The following is a 17,393-nucleotide window of genomic DNA, read 5'->3' on the forward strand; positions in this document are numbered from 1 at the left end:
GGGGCAACTTTCATTTTTTTTTAATTGTGATTTTGCTTTTTTCTTTTTAAGGCAGGGTTTCTCTGCGCAGTCCTTGCAGTTCTGGAACTAACCTGCAGCCCAGAATGGCCTCAGGGAGTCAGGATGGAGAGTCCTTGAACTCTCCTTCTTCCTGTGCTGAATTACAGGTGTGTGACACTGGGTTTTGTTGAGCCGAAGTCTTTTTGTTTGTTTGTTTGTTTCTAGAGGATTCCTCCATGTAGCCCCGCTGCTTACCTGGAGTTGCTCAATGTTACAGTTCACCAGTTAAGAGGGTGTGGTGGCACATGCCTGTAATTCCAGCACTCAGGTGGCTCTTGAGCTTCCGTTTCAATAAATAAAGTAAAAATTGGTGACTACTACTGCTATTCCTCAGAAGCTAAGCAAATAATCTGATTCAGAACTCTCCTTTGGACCAGTGGCTCCATGTGTAAAGGAGTTTTGCTGCCAGTAATGAAGGTCCTGAACCCAGATGGTGTGGAGAACCAACTCACACAAGCATCCTTTGACCCTCAGGCATGCACAAATTCTACTCCCCACCCCCCCACGCCCCAGACAGGGTTTCCTCTGTGTAGCCCTGGCTGTCCTGGAACCTGCTGTTGACCAGGCTGGCCTCAAAATCAGAGCTGCTCCTGCCTCTGCCTCCTGAGTGCTGGGATTACAGGTGTGTGCGCCACCACTGCCCCGCTTTTATTCACTTTAAAAAAAATTGTAATACGGGGCTGGAGAAATAGCTCAGAGGTTAAGAGCAGTGACTGCTCTTCCAGAGGTCCTGAGTTCAATTCCCAGCAACCACATGGTGGCTCACAACCATCTGTAATGAGATCTGGCGCCCTCTTCTGGCCTTCAGGCAAACATGTTGTATACATCATAAATAAATAAATTAAAAAAAAAATTGTAATACATGCTGGGCAGTGTTGGCGCATGCCTTTAATCCCAGCACTTGGGAGGCAGAGGCAGGCCGATCTCTGTGAGTTTGAGGCCAGCCTGGTCTACAGAGCGAGTTCCAGGAAAGGCGCAAAGTCACACAGAGAAACCCTGTCTTGGAGGGGGAAAAATTGTAATACACAGCCTTTAACCCCAGTACTGGGGAGGCAGAGGCAGATAGATCTTTTTTAGTTTGAGGCCAGTCTGGTCATAGTTTCAAGACAGCCAGGAAGAGACCCTATAACAAACTTTAAAAAAGTTTGACTTGGGGATGGTGGTACATGCCCGTAATATCAGCACTGGCTGTTGCTAATGGAAGCCCCAGGCTAATCAGGGATGCATAGTAAAGTACCATCTCAAAAATAGCCAGGCATGGTGGCACATGCCCTTAATCCCAGCACTTGAGAGGCAGAGGCAGGTAGGTCTCTGAGCTCAATGATAGCCTAGTCTACAGAGTTCTGGGGTAGCCAAGGCCACACGGAGTAATCAACAGTTTGTACATGTGACTGCAGCCCTATCCCCTCTCCCAGACATTGACGGGATGCCCTGAAGTAGTTTACATGTAAAAGCTTCTGTACCTGGGTGCTCTTTGCTTCCTTCTGTGGTGCTGGGAGCCAAGTGCTGGATTTTGCACCACGTCCTTGGCAAGGCAATGCAGCGAATCCCCACCCACCCCTCTATATAATACTGCTGCAAAACCACTGGTCTACTTCCTTCCCCAGGAAGCTGAAGGAGAGGTGCCTTACATGGAGGGAGGAGTTGTGAGGTAGCAGGATCCATTAAGGCCCAGCTGCACCTGTCTGATGAACTTTGCTCAAATGCTCAGGCAGAGACTGCACGCCCAGCTTTCAGCATGCAATCCACAGCTAACTTAAGCTTAGGCTAAGTCAGCTTCCCCACAGTCTTCCCAGCTGTGCTTCTCACTAGTGCAGACATCACCTGGTCAAGCTAGTCAACAGCCTGCAATTGCTAGGATTCTCATCTAATCACAGAACCACAATCCATTAGACAGAAATTAAATTTGAGCTGCAGATGGTAGAACATGTCTTTAATCCCATCACTCAGACAGATCTCTGAATTCCAGGCTAGCCTGGTCTACATAGCAAATTGCAGGAATAGCCAGCCAGGGTTATAGACCCGACTTAGAAACAAACCAAAAATCAACCACCCACCTTACCCGAATTTTTATTTATTTATTTATTTGGGTTTTTGTGCGAGTTTCTCTATGTAGTTTTGGTGCCTGTCCTGGATCTTGCTCTGTAGACCAGGCTGGCCTGGAACTAACAGAGATCCGCCTGACTCTGCTTCCCGAGTGCTGGGACTGAAGACGTGACCCACCACTGCCCAACCCACCTTCCCCTAATTTAAATAGGGTGTCTATGTGTGCTTTAGAGATGGCTTGGTGATGGTGATTACAAGCATTTATGTACCAGAAGCCCATCCAGACTTTGGAGTCTACCACCCCTTATCAAATTCCAGCTCAGAGGATCCAGTGCCCTCTTCTGGTCTACAAAGGTGCACACACATACTGCATACATACACTCAGATATATCATACACACGAAGTAAATTTATAGACAGCACACATACACAGAATAACTTTTTAAAGTATGTTTTTGTTATAGATGTTTTTGCCTCTATGTCTGCACCATGTGCATGTGGAGGCCATAAGAGTGACATTTCGGAGCCACTGATGCTTGCTGGTAGTTCGTTGGGTGCTGAGAACTAAACTAAGGTCCTCTTAACCTCTAAGCCCATCTCCAAAATTAAAACTTTCACATTCACAGGCTATGTTCTGGCTGTCCTGGAACGCTCTCTGTAGACCAAGCTGGCCTCAAACTCAAGAAATGAGCCTGCCTCTGGCTCCTAGCATGGCCAGTCCCAGGCTATGCTCTAAAGGGAATGCCACTGCTGAGTAACTGTCATTTCCTTTGAATTCACCGCAGGGGTGGGAAGCAGCTCACCAGCTTCACTATCTGGTGGACCCTGAACTGATGCATGGGACAGATGATACCTATTTCCAGGAAGTTCTGTGCTGGCACAGTGGGTCTAGCATATGATAGGCAAGCACCCTACCATTGACCTATAGACCCAACACCATTCCCCTTCTCTGAGACAGGATCACCCTCCTGGAACTCATTTTGTGTGTCAGGCTGGCCTGGAACTCAACATGCCTAGCTCCAGAATGCTGAGATAGAAGGTGTAGGCCACCACACCCAGTTAAGTATGTTAAAACAGTAGTTAAGAAACTGTAACTGCAGGATGATCTAATAACATTCTTTAAGGGTTTCAAACCCAGTCTAGGCCTCAGTAGCTACCAAGTGACTTCTTGTAAAACAGTATGGGCCACTTTGCTAGTCCTCTCCTGTATCACACCCCAAGGCCAGCCCAGAAACCCTCTTAAACAGATGTAAAGCACAGCTAAGCCCAGGAAGCTGTTAGGTTCTCATCCCAATCCTCAAAATCCTATGTTCAAAGAATACAGTGATAATATCTAGGGTCAAATTATTACCTTCAAAGGCCCCAAAACTCTACCAGCCCCCAGAAAATCATTAAGGACTTAATTAAACACTGTAATTGATGCCTGCAGTACCACTTGGAAGGCACAATCATTGTGGTCAACTTCAACACACCTCCAGAAAAATGAAAAGGGCTGGAACTGGCTACCCTTTCAGAAGACCAGGTGAACTCCAGACCCAGAGAATCCCAACACCCTCTGCTTCCTGTTGCAGACATACTTGTAAGCAAAATACCCATACACATAAATAAAATTAATTGCATGGTCTCATGCAGCACTCCACCTTCCTGAATCCTGGAGTCACAGGAATATTCTGCCATAACTAGCTCTCTGGACTTCCCCCTCACAAAGTCCTGTAATCTAGACTCCGGGGAAACTCAGACTGGAGCACACAAAAGTTCAAGGACTATCTGGAGTGCAAGGCAACTCAGTGATACCTGTCTGCAAATGAAGAGACACCAGAGGCTGGCTAATGGGGAGTGATCACAAAAACACACGGGACAGATGTAAAAGTAAGGTAGAGCATACTAGTTTAAAAAAAAAAAAGGTAAAAAAGGAGTAAGGGACGTAAGCTCTTAGTAGTGGTCACAATTTAAAGCAGCATGCACACACACACACTCACCACCGCCACTTTTGATTCCTGAAGTCACCTCCTCAATCACCAAGACTGTCCAGAGTCACACAACAAAGTGTTTACAGATCTGGTACATACCTCAACCTTTGGTATCCTTGTACTGGGGCCCCAGTATCCCCAGCCATTAATATACCTTCTAAATCTCTACAAAACAAGGAGAATGACCCCAGTCCAAAAAAAATCTTTATGTTCCTTTATTGGAGCAAGATTCCTGACGTATACAGTGATGTATTTACTAAACAGAGTCCTGTGCAGAAATTACACACTATCCATCTAGACAGATTTTGGTTACACTTTGCCTATTGATGGAGTAGTTCCATTTATAAAGTTTTATACATCAAAAAGCTTTGAATTTGACCAGGCTGTCCATTAATCATCTCTGAAAAAGTGGCATTTAATTTTAGCTCTATTTTACAGCATTAAAAAGCTTATGCATCAGGTAGCTTCCCAAAACATTATTTTCTGCACAATGGCGTGGAGCAGACAAAGCTCTTCATCCACTCAGATTCAGAGTCACAGTTGAGAGCGTCTGCTACATACCTGGGACAGAGCACTCCCGACCACCCCATGGACTGCATACTCTGATAGCCCACTTTCTTGGCCAGGTCACACTGCCAATGAAGACACACCAGCAGCGGTCCTTCGTACAGATGGCATTAGAGTAACGTCTGTGACACGGTGGGAGCAGGAGCTGTCCTGATATCCAGGTAACTAAAGGCCCATTTAAAAATGCCAAATTGAGATAAAAATCAGGGGTACAAGTCCATTGCAGCAAACTGTACCCACATCACTCAGTTACGGAGACATTAAGACATGATTCAAATCCCTTTAACTCAAATCTGCATAGCCCTGAGGTCATCTTGCAAAGTGCGTATCAAAAAATACGAAGTTAGGGAGACAAAGTTTGACATGATGTCATTATGCAGGTCAAACTTGGAAGGTCATGTTGAGCATCTGTTCTGACAGAAAAGCATCCGGTCCTTTGTGTACACATTGATTTTATTGTAACAAAGCAACTTGTACACTTCAACATTTAAAATGAGCATTTTTCCTTCCAGTGAAAACCAAAAAAAAAAAAAAATAAAAATAAAAAAATTAAAAATAAAGTTACAACAGAGAATGTCAACTCCAAATAAAACCCTACAGGTTCTGCTGATTCTCCCATTGAGTGGCAGGGCTCAAGTCATTGTTAGGAGAGAATTTTATTTTAAAAGTGTCATCTTAAACTGCAAGGATGTCCGTTAAACATCACAATCAAACATGCCAAAGGAGAAGCCATGTTGTCACAATGCCCACTTACCCCCCCCAGACACCTCAACCCACCCTTGCTGACCTTCTATACCCCCCCTTTTTTTCTTTTTTTTTTCTTTTTATTAAACAAGAGAAAGTAGACAGATACATGTTGGTAAATGCTAACTGTCTGTATTCACATAGAGACACAGTGTAATCTCTGAGCCCAATATACAGAGAAAGGAAAAAAGCTAGAAGTCTATGCACTACTACACAGGGACCTAGCACCCCCCAGCCTCCAGCAGAGCCAAGGGGGCCGGAGGGTTTTTCTTTTTTCCCACAGAGCACAGTGGTGGTGTTGAATCCACAGTTTGAGACAACAAAGGATAAAAATGAATTTAGAACAGAATAGTGGAGATTCTTTTCCTGTTGTATTTTGTTCAAGGTATTTCCCCCAAAATAGGTTGAGAACCATGGTGTTGAGAAGAGACCTCAAAAACAGGGCTACTGAGCACGAGGGGGGGGGGAGGGAAATGACTGCAACTTGCTCCCAGGGACTGGAGAAAATTAAAAAATAAAAAGAAAATAAAAAAGAGGGCTGGAATCCATCAGTCTTCTGTGCTAGTCATCCTCGCCTTCATCCTCCTGAAAGAATAAGCGACCAGTCAACCATGGGGCAAATTCAAAGACCTCCACTAGCTCTTGGGCATACAACGGACCTTAGCAAACAGATTACTCATTGGAGAGCACCCAGTTCTCATAGCTTAAACATGAATCTCCGTTAGACTAGCACTCGGGGAGAATATGCTTATAGATCAAGAGCACTTCAGGACTCCAGCACCCACACAGTGGCTCACAGTCACCCCTAACGTCAGTACCAGGGGAGCCTATGCCCTCTTCTGATCTGTGCAGACAAGTCACGTGTAGTGCGGACATGTAGGCAAATCACCCATACACATAAAATATTAAAGCAAGGGGGGAAAGACCCAGATGTTAACACCTCATCTCCCCCAGTCTCCCCACTATTTCAGTCAGTTACACATTCTAATTATTACATTCTACAGTTCTGTCAGTGATTCTTTTCTTCTATATATGATCTCTAAAGTCACTGGGGACTTAACAAGTCTCCTCACCTCTCCTTCCTCCCCTTCATCATCATCTTCATCTTCTTCACCTTCATCTTCATCCCCTTCCTCATCAATATCTTCCAAGCCTTCCTCTTCTTCGTCATCATCATCATCATCTTCTGCCTCTCCTTCTTCATCGTCCATATCAGGAACCTTAAAAGACCAGGGAATGTTAACCTTTAGGAACTCACTTTGCAGGACACATTACCATCCTCAAGTTAGTGACCGTCAACTAACTCACCAAATAGTACTGTAAGGGGTTTGGCCAAATGTCGTCTTTGATGACCTCTCCTAACTCATCTGCACCTGCATCAGAATGGTCAGTGAACCAGGTGAAGAAGCTCTCCGGCTCTTCATGCTGCCTCTTCCTGCTGGCCTTATTCTGCGTTTGACTTGAGCGTTTTGTCAAATCCTAAAGGAAAATATCGGTATGTTCTATATTAGCTTTTTCCAACGCCCAAATGCCCCCAAAGAGCAAAAGATCACTACAGAGATCACATTACTAAGAACAATTAAAAATGTGCACTTGCAAACTGCTTTCATAGAAGGATATTATCTATCACCTGTGGGATTTCATAAAATTATTTCCACTGTAGACCTAGAAGCCAGGCCTGTGTCTCCAAAATAAAAATTGAAAACCAAAAATGTCTAAGTGTGGAAGATACTGCAATATGAAAACTTTGACCTCAACACACTGGAATCGATCTCTGCACTTTTCACCCAGCAATCAGAGAGAGCAAAGCACTCTATAGTAGTAGTCAAGAGATTCAGCTGAGCCACCATAAATACCTTTCCAGACTTCCATTTGATTTCAGTGGACTTTGAAGATGGGTCGCCACTCTCATTCAGATGAAATTCTTTGGAGAGAACTTTATTTTCAAAGTAAGGATTTTCATCAAAATACTGTAAAAGATCAAAAGATTAGAAATCAATAAACAACTCTCATAACCAAAGCACACGTTCATCTTTATAGCTGCAAACCAGATGTTAGGTACTTACAAAATCTATTCTGTAACCTGATTTAATGTCTTCAAATTCTGTCACTTCAACTCTGGTCAAGTAATGCAGAGCCTCTTCATCCTCCTCCCCAAGCAGTGCAGACACTAGAGAAGAAGTCAGATCAGTTCAAGTGTGCACGGATAACCCCTTGACGACCCTGTTACAGTGCTTACAAACTGAATAACAACTTTGCTCTCTGATAAACTCCTTTGTCCTGCCTGCTGCAGTTCTTTGAGATCAAGTGGCCCCAGAGCTCCCCACCCCAGCTCAAATGCTCAGTACTGCTGATCCACCACATACCTTGTGGATGGTTGACAAATGTTGTTACCCAAAAATTTGGGATTTTGGCGATCAATTCTGACCTCTTCTGAAAAAATGGTTGGCGGAGTTTGTTATATTTTTGTTCTACTTTCAAAATTTCCTCACTGGCTTGTTCATTAAGTCTGGAACAATGAAGACATGTTGACTATGATGGTTATTTGACAAATATAAACTGTTCATAACTACAGAATACGTTTTATTTCTTATTGGCTTCACGACTGCAAAAGATCTATCTATAGAAGCGCACTCGCTAGCTTGCTTAATTCCTGAAGACCATAAAAAAAAACTAAGACAGTAAAGCTAAATATCCAAACTGACACATCTTGGCAACATTGTTGCCCTCCTTAGGGACTGAGAATCTGGCATCCCTGCCCCCAGGCCTCTCTGAGAACCAAAACCACAGCGCTAACTCCAGTATTGGCAACATTTATATTTTAGCAAACTCCATTTACAGGCTATTCTGACTGTGTTTCCCAGGAGCAGAAAGTATTAAGTGAAAGTGTTACTCAAATACAAAAAACAAACCAAAACAAACAAAAACAAAACAACAACAAAAAACAAGCAACATTGTTGCCATACTACCCTATGAAAATCCAGGCAGCCACCAGGCAATTTTATAGCCTTTAAAAAGCATACTCAACCTAAGTCTGCCTGCATTGTGGAGGTTGAGGCACGTTTACTTTAACCCAGGAATTATGAACAGACCAAGAAACAGGAATTGAGTACATATTCACCAAAACCTTCCTGTGATTGACTGCTAGCCAATCAGATCCTCAAGAAAACTTCCATAAAGTGAATGAAATAAATTTACCTGTCTATTTCATTTTGTACTTCGTCAATGTGTTCAATTGCTTCTTGCTGTTCTTTTTCTGAAAAACAAAAAAGGAACACGAGACTCAATACAAATCACAAGCTACACTTCCTGATACTGTGATGTGAACTGTTAACAGTAAAGCTGCTAGAAGTGTGCTTACTACAAAGCATGCTCCCCACGTGTTCAAGCATGCAGTTGACAAATTACTTTCATTACTCGACCATTCACAAATTAAGGTATCTGCTAGGCTATTCAGAAAAATGCTTCATTACTGGATCACTTTTTAAATAGTTTCGAAGGGTCCAATCATCGGCCTTCATTATGAAAGGTGAGGGAGAGGCTTAGCCTCATTCAGAAATTCTTCGTGTTTATTACTAATCACATTATACACTTGCAGTAGAATGGTGCCAGCTGCTAACTTAATGTGGAAACTAATCCATGACAAATTAAGATACTACCAACTGGTACAACCGCTTTAAAAAAAAAAATACTGCTCTCAATTTATTATGTATGATTATCAACACATACCGACAAAGACCAGTCACCAAACTACCACAGTCGTCTTTGCAGTCTTAGAATGTGAGCCTGAATCCAATCCGACCTTCCTCTCCAACCCAATCCTGACGAGCCGGGGCACCACACGCGGCCGTGCAGGATTTTTGAACACACTGGGAAAATGCCGTCCCAAACTCAGGAGGCCCGAGGAGGAGAGGGGGTGTGCTCCTAATTCCTGCCCTTTTGTCCGGTGAGGGCTGCGAAGGCTTTTACAAAGCCAAGTGGGCGTGAAGGGGCCCGATCGCGCGGTTCATTTCCGGTAACTCGCCCTGGGGTCTGCAGCTGCCCTCGGCTAAAAACGACCCTCCCGGTGAGGACCAGGCGTCCTAAGGGTCCTTGAAAGCCCCGCCATCGCTCGGCCTCCGGGCCCGATTCCTCGCACGCCCGGCGCGCCCGAGTGTGGCTGCCCCACGTGGGGTGTGCAACCCGCGCAGCCCGGAGCATCCTCCCGCCGGCTCCGCGTCGCTACCCCGCCCCAGAGCCAGGCTCCCGGTCCCGCCGCGGCGCCGGCTCCGGGCGGGAAGCGGAGCGGCGGGAGAGGCCGGGCCGCAGGGCTGCGTCCGGCCGCACCATGTGGCGGCGGCGGCGGCTGATGGGAGCGAGGCATCATGGCGGAGCACAATAAAGAGAGGCTTCTCGGGAGGGAGGGAGGGGGAGGAGAGCGCGGGCGGGGGGAAGGGGGGGTCTCCGCCCGCCGCGCAGGCCGCAGCGCCCCCGCCGCGCCCGCACCGCCCGCCGCCACGGCGCCACCCCGGCCCCCCGGCCCCGCGCCGCACACAAAAAGGGCGCCGGCCCCGCGGGGCCCCGCGCGCCCCCCGCAGCCCCGCGGCCCGGGCCGAAAGATGGCGGCGCGGCCGGGCCCCCGCCGCGCCCGGTCCTCACCTGAGGTCTCGTCGGCCCCGTCGTGGTTGGAGTTGAGCTCCTTTTTACTGGCTTTGGCCGTCGGCGCCGACATGGTGCCCTCCGCGGTCGGGGCGGGGAGCGGGGAGGGGGAGCGAAGCGACGGCCTAGGGGGCGGCCAGCGGCTTCCCCTCACGCCACACGCGCGGCGCCCGCTTGCTCCGGCCGCCTCCTCCCGGCGCTCACTTGCTCGCCCTCCCCCTGGCTGCCTGGCGCTGCCCGCGGGGCCTGACGCCGAGGCAGGCCCGGGCGCGTTGTGGCGGGCCCCCGGCCGGGGCTCTCGCTGAAGGCGGGGAGGCGGCGGCGGCGGCTCGGCTGGACTCCTCGACTCGCGCCCCGCGCTCCGGCTCGCTTCTCGATTGCCCCGAGCCGCCTCCTCCTCCTCCTCCTCCTCCTCCACCGCCTCCTCCTCCTCCTCCACCTCCTCCACTTCGCGGCGAGGGGCAGTCGGCAGAGCGCAGGCGCACCAGGCCTGCGCAAGTCCCGCCCCCGGCCGGAGACGCTCGCGCCGCGCAGCTATTGGCTGGGGCCGCGGGCCAGGGGGCGGGGCCGTGGCGGGTGGTGGTGGTGGTGGTGGGGACACTGGGGCCTGGACGAGAGGCGGGAGGAAGCGGCTCCGCGACGCATGGTCCGGGCCCCGCGCGGCGCTCCCCTCCCCCGCTTTCCCCTTCTCCAGCCGACCCGGGACGTTTGCGCGCGGCGGCGGCGGCGGGCGCGCGGTGACTTGAGGGGCGGGGCCTCCTCTCCCCAATACCCGCGCATCACGTGGTGGCTGAGCGGCTTCCCTTTGCGGGGCGGCCGGGGGGCGCCGGAGAGGGGGCGCGCGCAGCCCCTCGGAAGAGCAGGCCTTGGGAATACACCGACGACTACCCTCACTGGCCTGAGTTCTGCACCCCGGGCACCCTCGGACCTTCCTCTTCCTGGGAGAAAGAGGCACCTCCACCCTTTTTTCTAGGTGGAGAAATTGCGAACCCAACTCAAACTCTGGGTTTGTGTGCAAAACTACAAACAGCTCATCTATCCAGTCCACTCACAGGGTCCTACTCTACCCTTGGGCCAAGTCAAGCCTCCTCTGCACTCGGATCTGAAATTTTAAAAGCTGTCACATGTCAAATTTAAGCAGGGTCACACTCATGTTTAAGTCCGCTGAATGTAGGAAGGAAGCGGCATTCTGCCCCGGGTCCTTCGGCCCAACTTTGTCCCAGGTGCCCATCTCAGCGGTGAGAGGAGAGAAGTTTTGGAGGAGACAAATGGAGAAATGTTTAGGCTTTTCAGACATCAAAGGCTAAAACAGCAAAAACCAGTTTTAGATTAAAAAGCCCTTAAGCACTATATCGGGAGGAGGCTTTTCTGCTTAAACAGTTTTCCAGGACTTGAAAAGACAGCAGCCCTCCTGTCTGCCTGTACCCCAACACGTGGTCCTGGAAGAGCCAGAAATCTCACCTGGGTGCTATGCAACTTGGGCGTGGGGTTATTCCCCCACCTTCCAGCATTCCTGTTTTATTATCAGTTCTTAAAGCAGTGTGGCTTTAATAGTCAAGACATCCATGGTGGGTGATCAATAAATGTAAAATACACCATATACAGTTCATCAACCCCAGGAATTCATCTAAACCTTCTGGCGCACCTTATGCCCAATTCAGTGAATTCTAGTCATCTATTGCAACTGGATAACTTAAACCTGTCAACAGCCCTACGGAGCCCCACCGCTCCCAAGCACAGGGACCTCCAGCACATACAACTGTGGACAGGTTCCTTAAAGAGGGAAACGTCTGACAAATAAAAAGCAGAGGAACAAAATTTGTGATCTGTAACATTTGCTACATCTCTGGTAATACTTTCACCGCGCATAATTCAAGATAGTCCTGTGAGCTCCTGGCACAGTTGCGAAGAAATTCCACAAACAAAACCAGGCAAGTAAAGAGACTTGGGTCTCCAGACCGAGACAGAAAGACCTAGAACTGAGGCCAGCCTGGGCTACAGTGTGCAACAATGTCTCAAAAGGAAAACAGCTAGCTGTCAGCTCCCGAAAGGCCCACCACACGGCTTAAGCATTCCTATGGTCCACGCTGAGATAAACTATATTTTTAGGTAATCCTCATTTGATACAAAGTAGGTTGTATGGATAATTATTCTGTGGGTGCTGGGACTTGAAACTGGGGCCTACTAGGTAAGTCCTCTATCACTCAACCACGCCCCGCAGCCTCAAACTGAACTCATATATAAGACAAGGACACAGAGTACAATTTAGAGATACAGCTAAACCTGAGGTAACAGGACAGGAACCCTCGGAGGGACAGGAACCCTTGGCCTGCCCGCTAAGCTGTCATTTGCTATTAGTCCACAAAGCCCCACCCCCAACAGAACTTTACAAGAGGCAGAATCAAGATAAATCACTATTTTTCTTTGTGGGGAACCTGGAACTGGCTATGTAGACCAGGATGGTCTTGAACTTGTGTTCCTCCCGTCCCAGACCCCTCAGTGTTTTAAGTGTGGCCTGAGAAACGCAACTGACATCAACACTTGGCACACACTTACACAAAACCAATACACACCCTACTAAGAATGATGGATCTAAATTTCTTTCCCTTTTGTTTTGTTTTGGTTTTTCGAGACAGGCTTTCTCTGTGTAGCTTTGCACCGTTCCTGGAACCCTGTAGCCCAGGCTGGCCTCAAAGAGATCCGCCTGGCTCTGCCTCCCAAGTGCTGGGATTAAAGGCGTGTGCCAGAACCGCCCGGCCATTTCTTTCCCTTTGTATTATCATAATAAACATTTTTAAATTATTTTTATTTTACATGTAAGAGTGTTTGGTCTGTGTGCATATAAATACAAGCATACCATATTGTTGCAGGTGCAAGGAAGGCCAAAAGAGAATGCTGGCTCCTCCAGGAGCTGGAGTTACAGGTGGTTGTGAGCCACCATGTGGGTGCTGGGAAACTAAATCCAAGTCCTCAGCAAGGCCAAAGTGCTCTTAAGCACGGAGCCACCCTCCAATCTCTCTCCTTTCTTAACTACAAGCCATACCTCATTACACAGACTTCACGGGCCACTCCTAGGAAGAATCTTGGTCTGAAAAAGTGATGTTTTTCAACCACAAAGTCTGGCCCACAGGTTGGTACCGTTACCCACACAGCATGTATCAACCAAGTACCTGATCTACAGAAGACCCAAGAGGCCCAAGGGCCAACTTCTGATTAGGCGCTGGCCTTCAAGATGAATGCAACTATGCTAGGAAATGGAAAACAATGCAGAACAGCAAGAGATAGAGTAAATATGGGAGAGGCCTGGCCTGGGTGCTATCAGGAGGCCTCCAGGCACAGCACACTTCTTGTTGGTGCTGTAAGGGCTGTTGTGATCCCACGCTGGGCACAGTGTCCCTGCGCACACTCAGGAGGACTGTGCTTTAGCTGGTCCTTGCCAGCAAACTAAAAGAAAGACCATGCAGCAAGTTTTGGTCTCGATACCCAGGACCTGGGCACGATGGTGCCCTCCCGGCTGTCTGGATCAAAAGTTCAAGGTCACCCCCACTGACAAGTTTGGGGCCAGCTTGGGATGTACGAAGCCCTTTTCAAAACAAGGAAAAATACCAGGTGCGGTGGTGCCTTTAATCCCAGCACGTCAGAGACAGAGGCAGGCCAACCAGGGCTACATATGGAGACCCTGTCTTTATCATTCTGGGTCTCTGCCTGCCATTTGAAAGGCGAGGGGCTGAGACACAGCAACGGGAAACAGGGCCACAGAAGCGCTGAGATGTCCACTCCACTCGGTGCCTAGAGCTCCTTCCACCCGTGGTACTAAACTTCAGCCAAACCGACACTTTCCCTCTGCTTTCCTGCCCTGTACCGGACCCAAGCCACGCGGGACAACTCCACCACACCACGACTCGGAGCTGTGTCTAGGAAACGCAACTCCCACGATCAACATAGGGAGGCGAAAAGTGCAGGCTCGAAAACCACGATCTGAATGGAAAATGAGGAAAGTGCTAGGGTAGGCTGACACTGGGTGCGGCCAGCAGTAGCTTCTGATAGGGGCTAAGGCTGGGAGGGAGAGGCTGGAGAGTGATCTCCCCCCAACATTACCCACCCGCCCCCCCGGGGTGGGAGGAGAGGCACGGTTTCCTGGCAGGGGACAAGTCGGTGTCCAGAGCCAGAGGTGAGAGAATGCAGCTCCAGGCGTCTAGGCGACATTATAGGTGTTAGAGGGGGTGCACCACATGGGGAGCCGGGAGAAGTAGGTGGGGACCAGGTGGGCAGGGTCCTCGGTACCGGAAGTCTTAGTTTGTACCTGGAGGGCAACCGAGAGGCTGTCTTACAAGTCTGGAAGCCAGTCACGTGACTAGCTTTGCTCGGGCAGGATGGGAGAAGGAAGCTGGGAGCCACACGAGGTGGCAGTAATTCAGGCCAGAGTTGTGGGCTGGCGGCTGCCGCAACAGGGAGAGCGACCTGAGAGGCCTTGAACCCCCCGGACTCGGAGTTGGAGGGGCGGGGAAGCCTCAGGATGGTTGCTGGTGCGCTGACTCGTGCAGCAGCGCCACATGAGAGAGTTTGGGGGCTGGGAAGAGCGAGCTGCGTCCCACGTGGTGTCGCGGGCCAGAGGAAGTCCCCTCCGCACGGGTTTCCCAGTCCCGCGCTTTCCGCTCCTTCCCCGCCGCCCGGAGCGGAGCGCCTTTCGGGAGGGTTTGTGGGGGTCGCATCTCCAGAAGGACCGGGGGAGAGCAAAGCCAATCACGGAGTCGATCACCAAGGAAACGCAATGGAGGAACTTACCTCCCTTCGGCAGGCCGGGAGAGGCCGACTTGTCCTCCAGCTTCGGGGCAGGAGCCGATCTGGGTTTCTTGGACTGAGGCAGGAGCGCAGATTGCCGTTTCGGGGCCATGGCACAGGGGAAGAGGCCAGGAGGCAGAGGCCAGCGGCCCGATGCTCACAGCAGGAAGGAACTGGCAGGAACTGAGGCGGCCTCAGGTGCGGGAGATTTAAGTCGGCCTCGAAGCCGCCCTGCCCGCGGGGGATATTTACATGACAGTGGGACACACACCCCCACGCCCCTTCTCCCAGCCTCCTCGCCCTCCCTCCAATCAGCAGAAACTTCTTTGAGTTGCTCTTGGCGGGGGCTTCCCGGCGTCGGAGGAGGGGGCGGCTTCTGCCAGAGCTGCGTCGCGCTGCCTTTGAACCCCGGATTGCCCTGGGAAGCCCGCGGTCGGTGGCCCTGCCCTCCCCCGGAGCCCCTCCGCCACGCCGCCCGGCCCCCATCGAGAGTTCTTCCTCTTTCCCTGCACCCCCCAGTTTGGTCTCCGGCAGACTTAGCTACGTGCTGTTGCCTCACCTCAGCCTGGAACATTCTTCGCTCTTCCCAACCCCCCTACTCGTGCGTCTGGCTAGACTCCTTCCCAGCCTGCAGATCGCCGCTTGCAGGGACAGAGGAGTGTTGGAAGAAAAGGCATTCTAAGGCGAGAATTACAGAAATCGCGGCGGGGGAGGGAAGGGAAGACTTGGCGCATCCATTCCATCTACCCAAAAGGGCTTGAGTCAGAGAAGTAAAATGCGCTGGCTCGGCCTCTAGTCTTTTTGTTTTTACTTTTTTGCCTTTTGATTTTTTTTTCAAGACAGGGTTTCTCTATGTAGTCCTGGCTGTCCTGGAACTCATTTTTTTTATTTAGACCAGGCTGTCCTTGAACTCAAGAGACTGGCCCGCCTTAGCCTCCGTAGTGCTGGGATTCAAGACAAGCACTACCACGCCCGGCTTTTAGGCTGTAATCTTAGCACTCAGAAGTTGAGGCTGGAGAATCGCAGGTTTCAGACCAGTGTGGACTACAGTGCAAAACCCTGCCCCAAAAACTAAAAGAAAAAAAAATGTGTGTGTGTGTGTGTGTGTGTGTGTGTGTGTGTGTGTGTGTGTGTGTGGTGCTGGGGATGAAACCAAGGCCTCCAGAGCACCAACACACTACCACTCAGCTACACCTTGCTCCTGCCAGAGCATCTGGCTTGGGTCCCACATACCCAGGTAATAAGTAACAGACGTGGTGGCGCACACCTTTAATCCTAGCACTCAGGAGACAGAGCCAGGCAGATCTCTGAGTGTGAGTCCAGCCTGGTCTACAGAGGGAGTTCCAGGACAGCCAGGACTATTACAGAGAAACCCTGCCTTGAAAAAAGAAAAGAAAAAAGAAACAAACAAACAAATGTGAAGCGTGTACTCAGCAGTAAGCACGTGCCTACCAATTGAAAAGCACACCAAAAAATAAGACGAAAAAGGAAGCTGGGCAGGTGAGAAGGCTCCACGGGTAAAGCTGCCAGCCGAGGGCCTGAGTTCTGTTCCCACAAGGAAGTCCTATCACTCTCCCATCACACAATGTCATACGCACAATTTAAAAAAAATTTTCCAAGGCTGGCAGCAGCGGTGGCGCACGCCTTTAATCCCAGCACTCGGGAGACAGAGCCAGGCGGATCTCTGTGAGTTCGAGGCCAACCTGGGCTACAGAGCGAGATCCAAGACAGGCACACAAAACTACACAGAGAAACCCCATCTGGGGATGGGGGGGATTATTTTCCAAGACGGTTTCACGGTATAGCTTTGACTATCCTGGAGCTTACTATGTAGACCAGGCTGGCTTTAAACTCAAGCTATCTGCCTTCCTCTGGAGTACTGACACTAAAATCCTGTGCCGCCAAGCCCCGGCAAAAAAATTAATTTTTAGCCAGGCAGTGGTGGCACAGGCCTTTAATCCCAGCAGGCACATCTCTGTGAGTTTGAGGCCAACCTGGACTACAGAGTGAGTTCCAGGACAGGCTTCAAAGCTACACAGAGAAACTCTGTCTCAAAAAAAAAAAAAAAACCCAAAAATTTAATTAATTAATTAAAAATAAATTAAAAAGGGGCTGGAGAAATGGCTCAGAGGCTAGGAGCATTGACTGCTCTTCCAGAGGTCCTGAGTTCAATTCCCAGCGCCCACATGGTGGCTCACAACCATCTTTAATGAGATCTGGTGCCCTCTTCTGGCCTGCAGACATACATGCAGGCAGAACATTGTATACATAATAAATAAATCTTTTTTTTTTTTTTTTTTTTTTTTTTTGGTTTTTCGAGACAGGGTTTCTCTGTGTAGCTTTGCGCCTTTCCTGGAGCTCACTTGGTAGCCCAGGATGGCCTCGAACTCACAGAGATCCGCCTGGCTCTGCCTCCCGAGTGCTGGGATTAAAGGCGTGCGCCACCAACGCCCGGCATAAATCTTTAATTAATTAATTAATTAATTAAAAAATTAATGTAGTTCAAGCCAGCCATGATGCCACAGGCTTTTAACCCAAGCCCTCAAAGGCAGAGGCAGGTAGATCTCTGAGTTCCAGGCTAGCCAAG

At 49.6% G+C, this 17,393-nt stretch overlaps 1 protein-coding gene across 2 annotated transcripts; it reads right to left on the bottom strand.

The window, feature by feature from the left end:
- Positions 1-4,266: 4,266 nt before the first annotated feature.
- Set (SET nuclear proto-oncogene) lies at positions 4,267-15,872 on the bottom strand. 2 transcript variants are annotated; one of them, XM_006983393.4, is made up of 9 exons: positions 15,366-15,872; positions 14,810-15,037; positions 8,585-8,642; positions 7,753-7,895; positions 7,453-7,556; positions 7,243-7,356; positions 6,695-6,865; positions 6,460-6,606; positions 4,267-5,971 (listed from the first exon to the last, which is right to left on the bottom strand). In XM_006983393.4, exons 2-9 carry the CDS (start codon positions 14,916-14,918, stop codon positions 5,948-5,950), a joined length of 870 nt encoding a protein of 289 aa, XP_006983455.1. In that variant the 5' UTR covers positions 14,919-15,037; positions 15,366-15,872; the 3' UTR covers positions 4,267-5,947. The 2 variants fall into 2 exon arrangements, with proteins under 2 accessions (XP_006983455.1, XP_076425135.1); XM_076569020.1 differs by lacking the exons at positions 14,810-15,037; positions 15,366-15,872 and adding an exon at positions 10,025-10,421.
- Between the last annotated feature and the right edge of the window lie 1,521 nt (positions 15,873-17,393).

This window comes from Peromyscus maniculatus, chromosome 4 (genome assembly GCF_049852395.1).
Source record: "Peromyscus maniculatus bairdii isolate BWxNUB_F1_BW_parent chromosome 4, HU_Pman_BW_mat_3.1, whole genome shotgun sequence".
In the NCBI taxonomy this organism is placed as follows: Eukaryota; Metazoa; Chordata; class Mammalia; order Rodentia; family Cricetidae; genus Peromyscus; species Peromyscus maniculatus.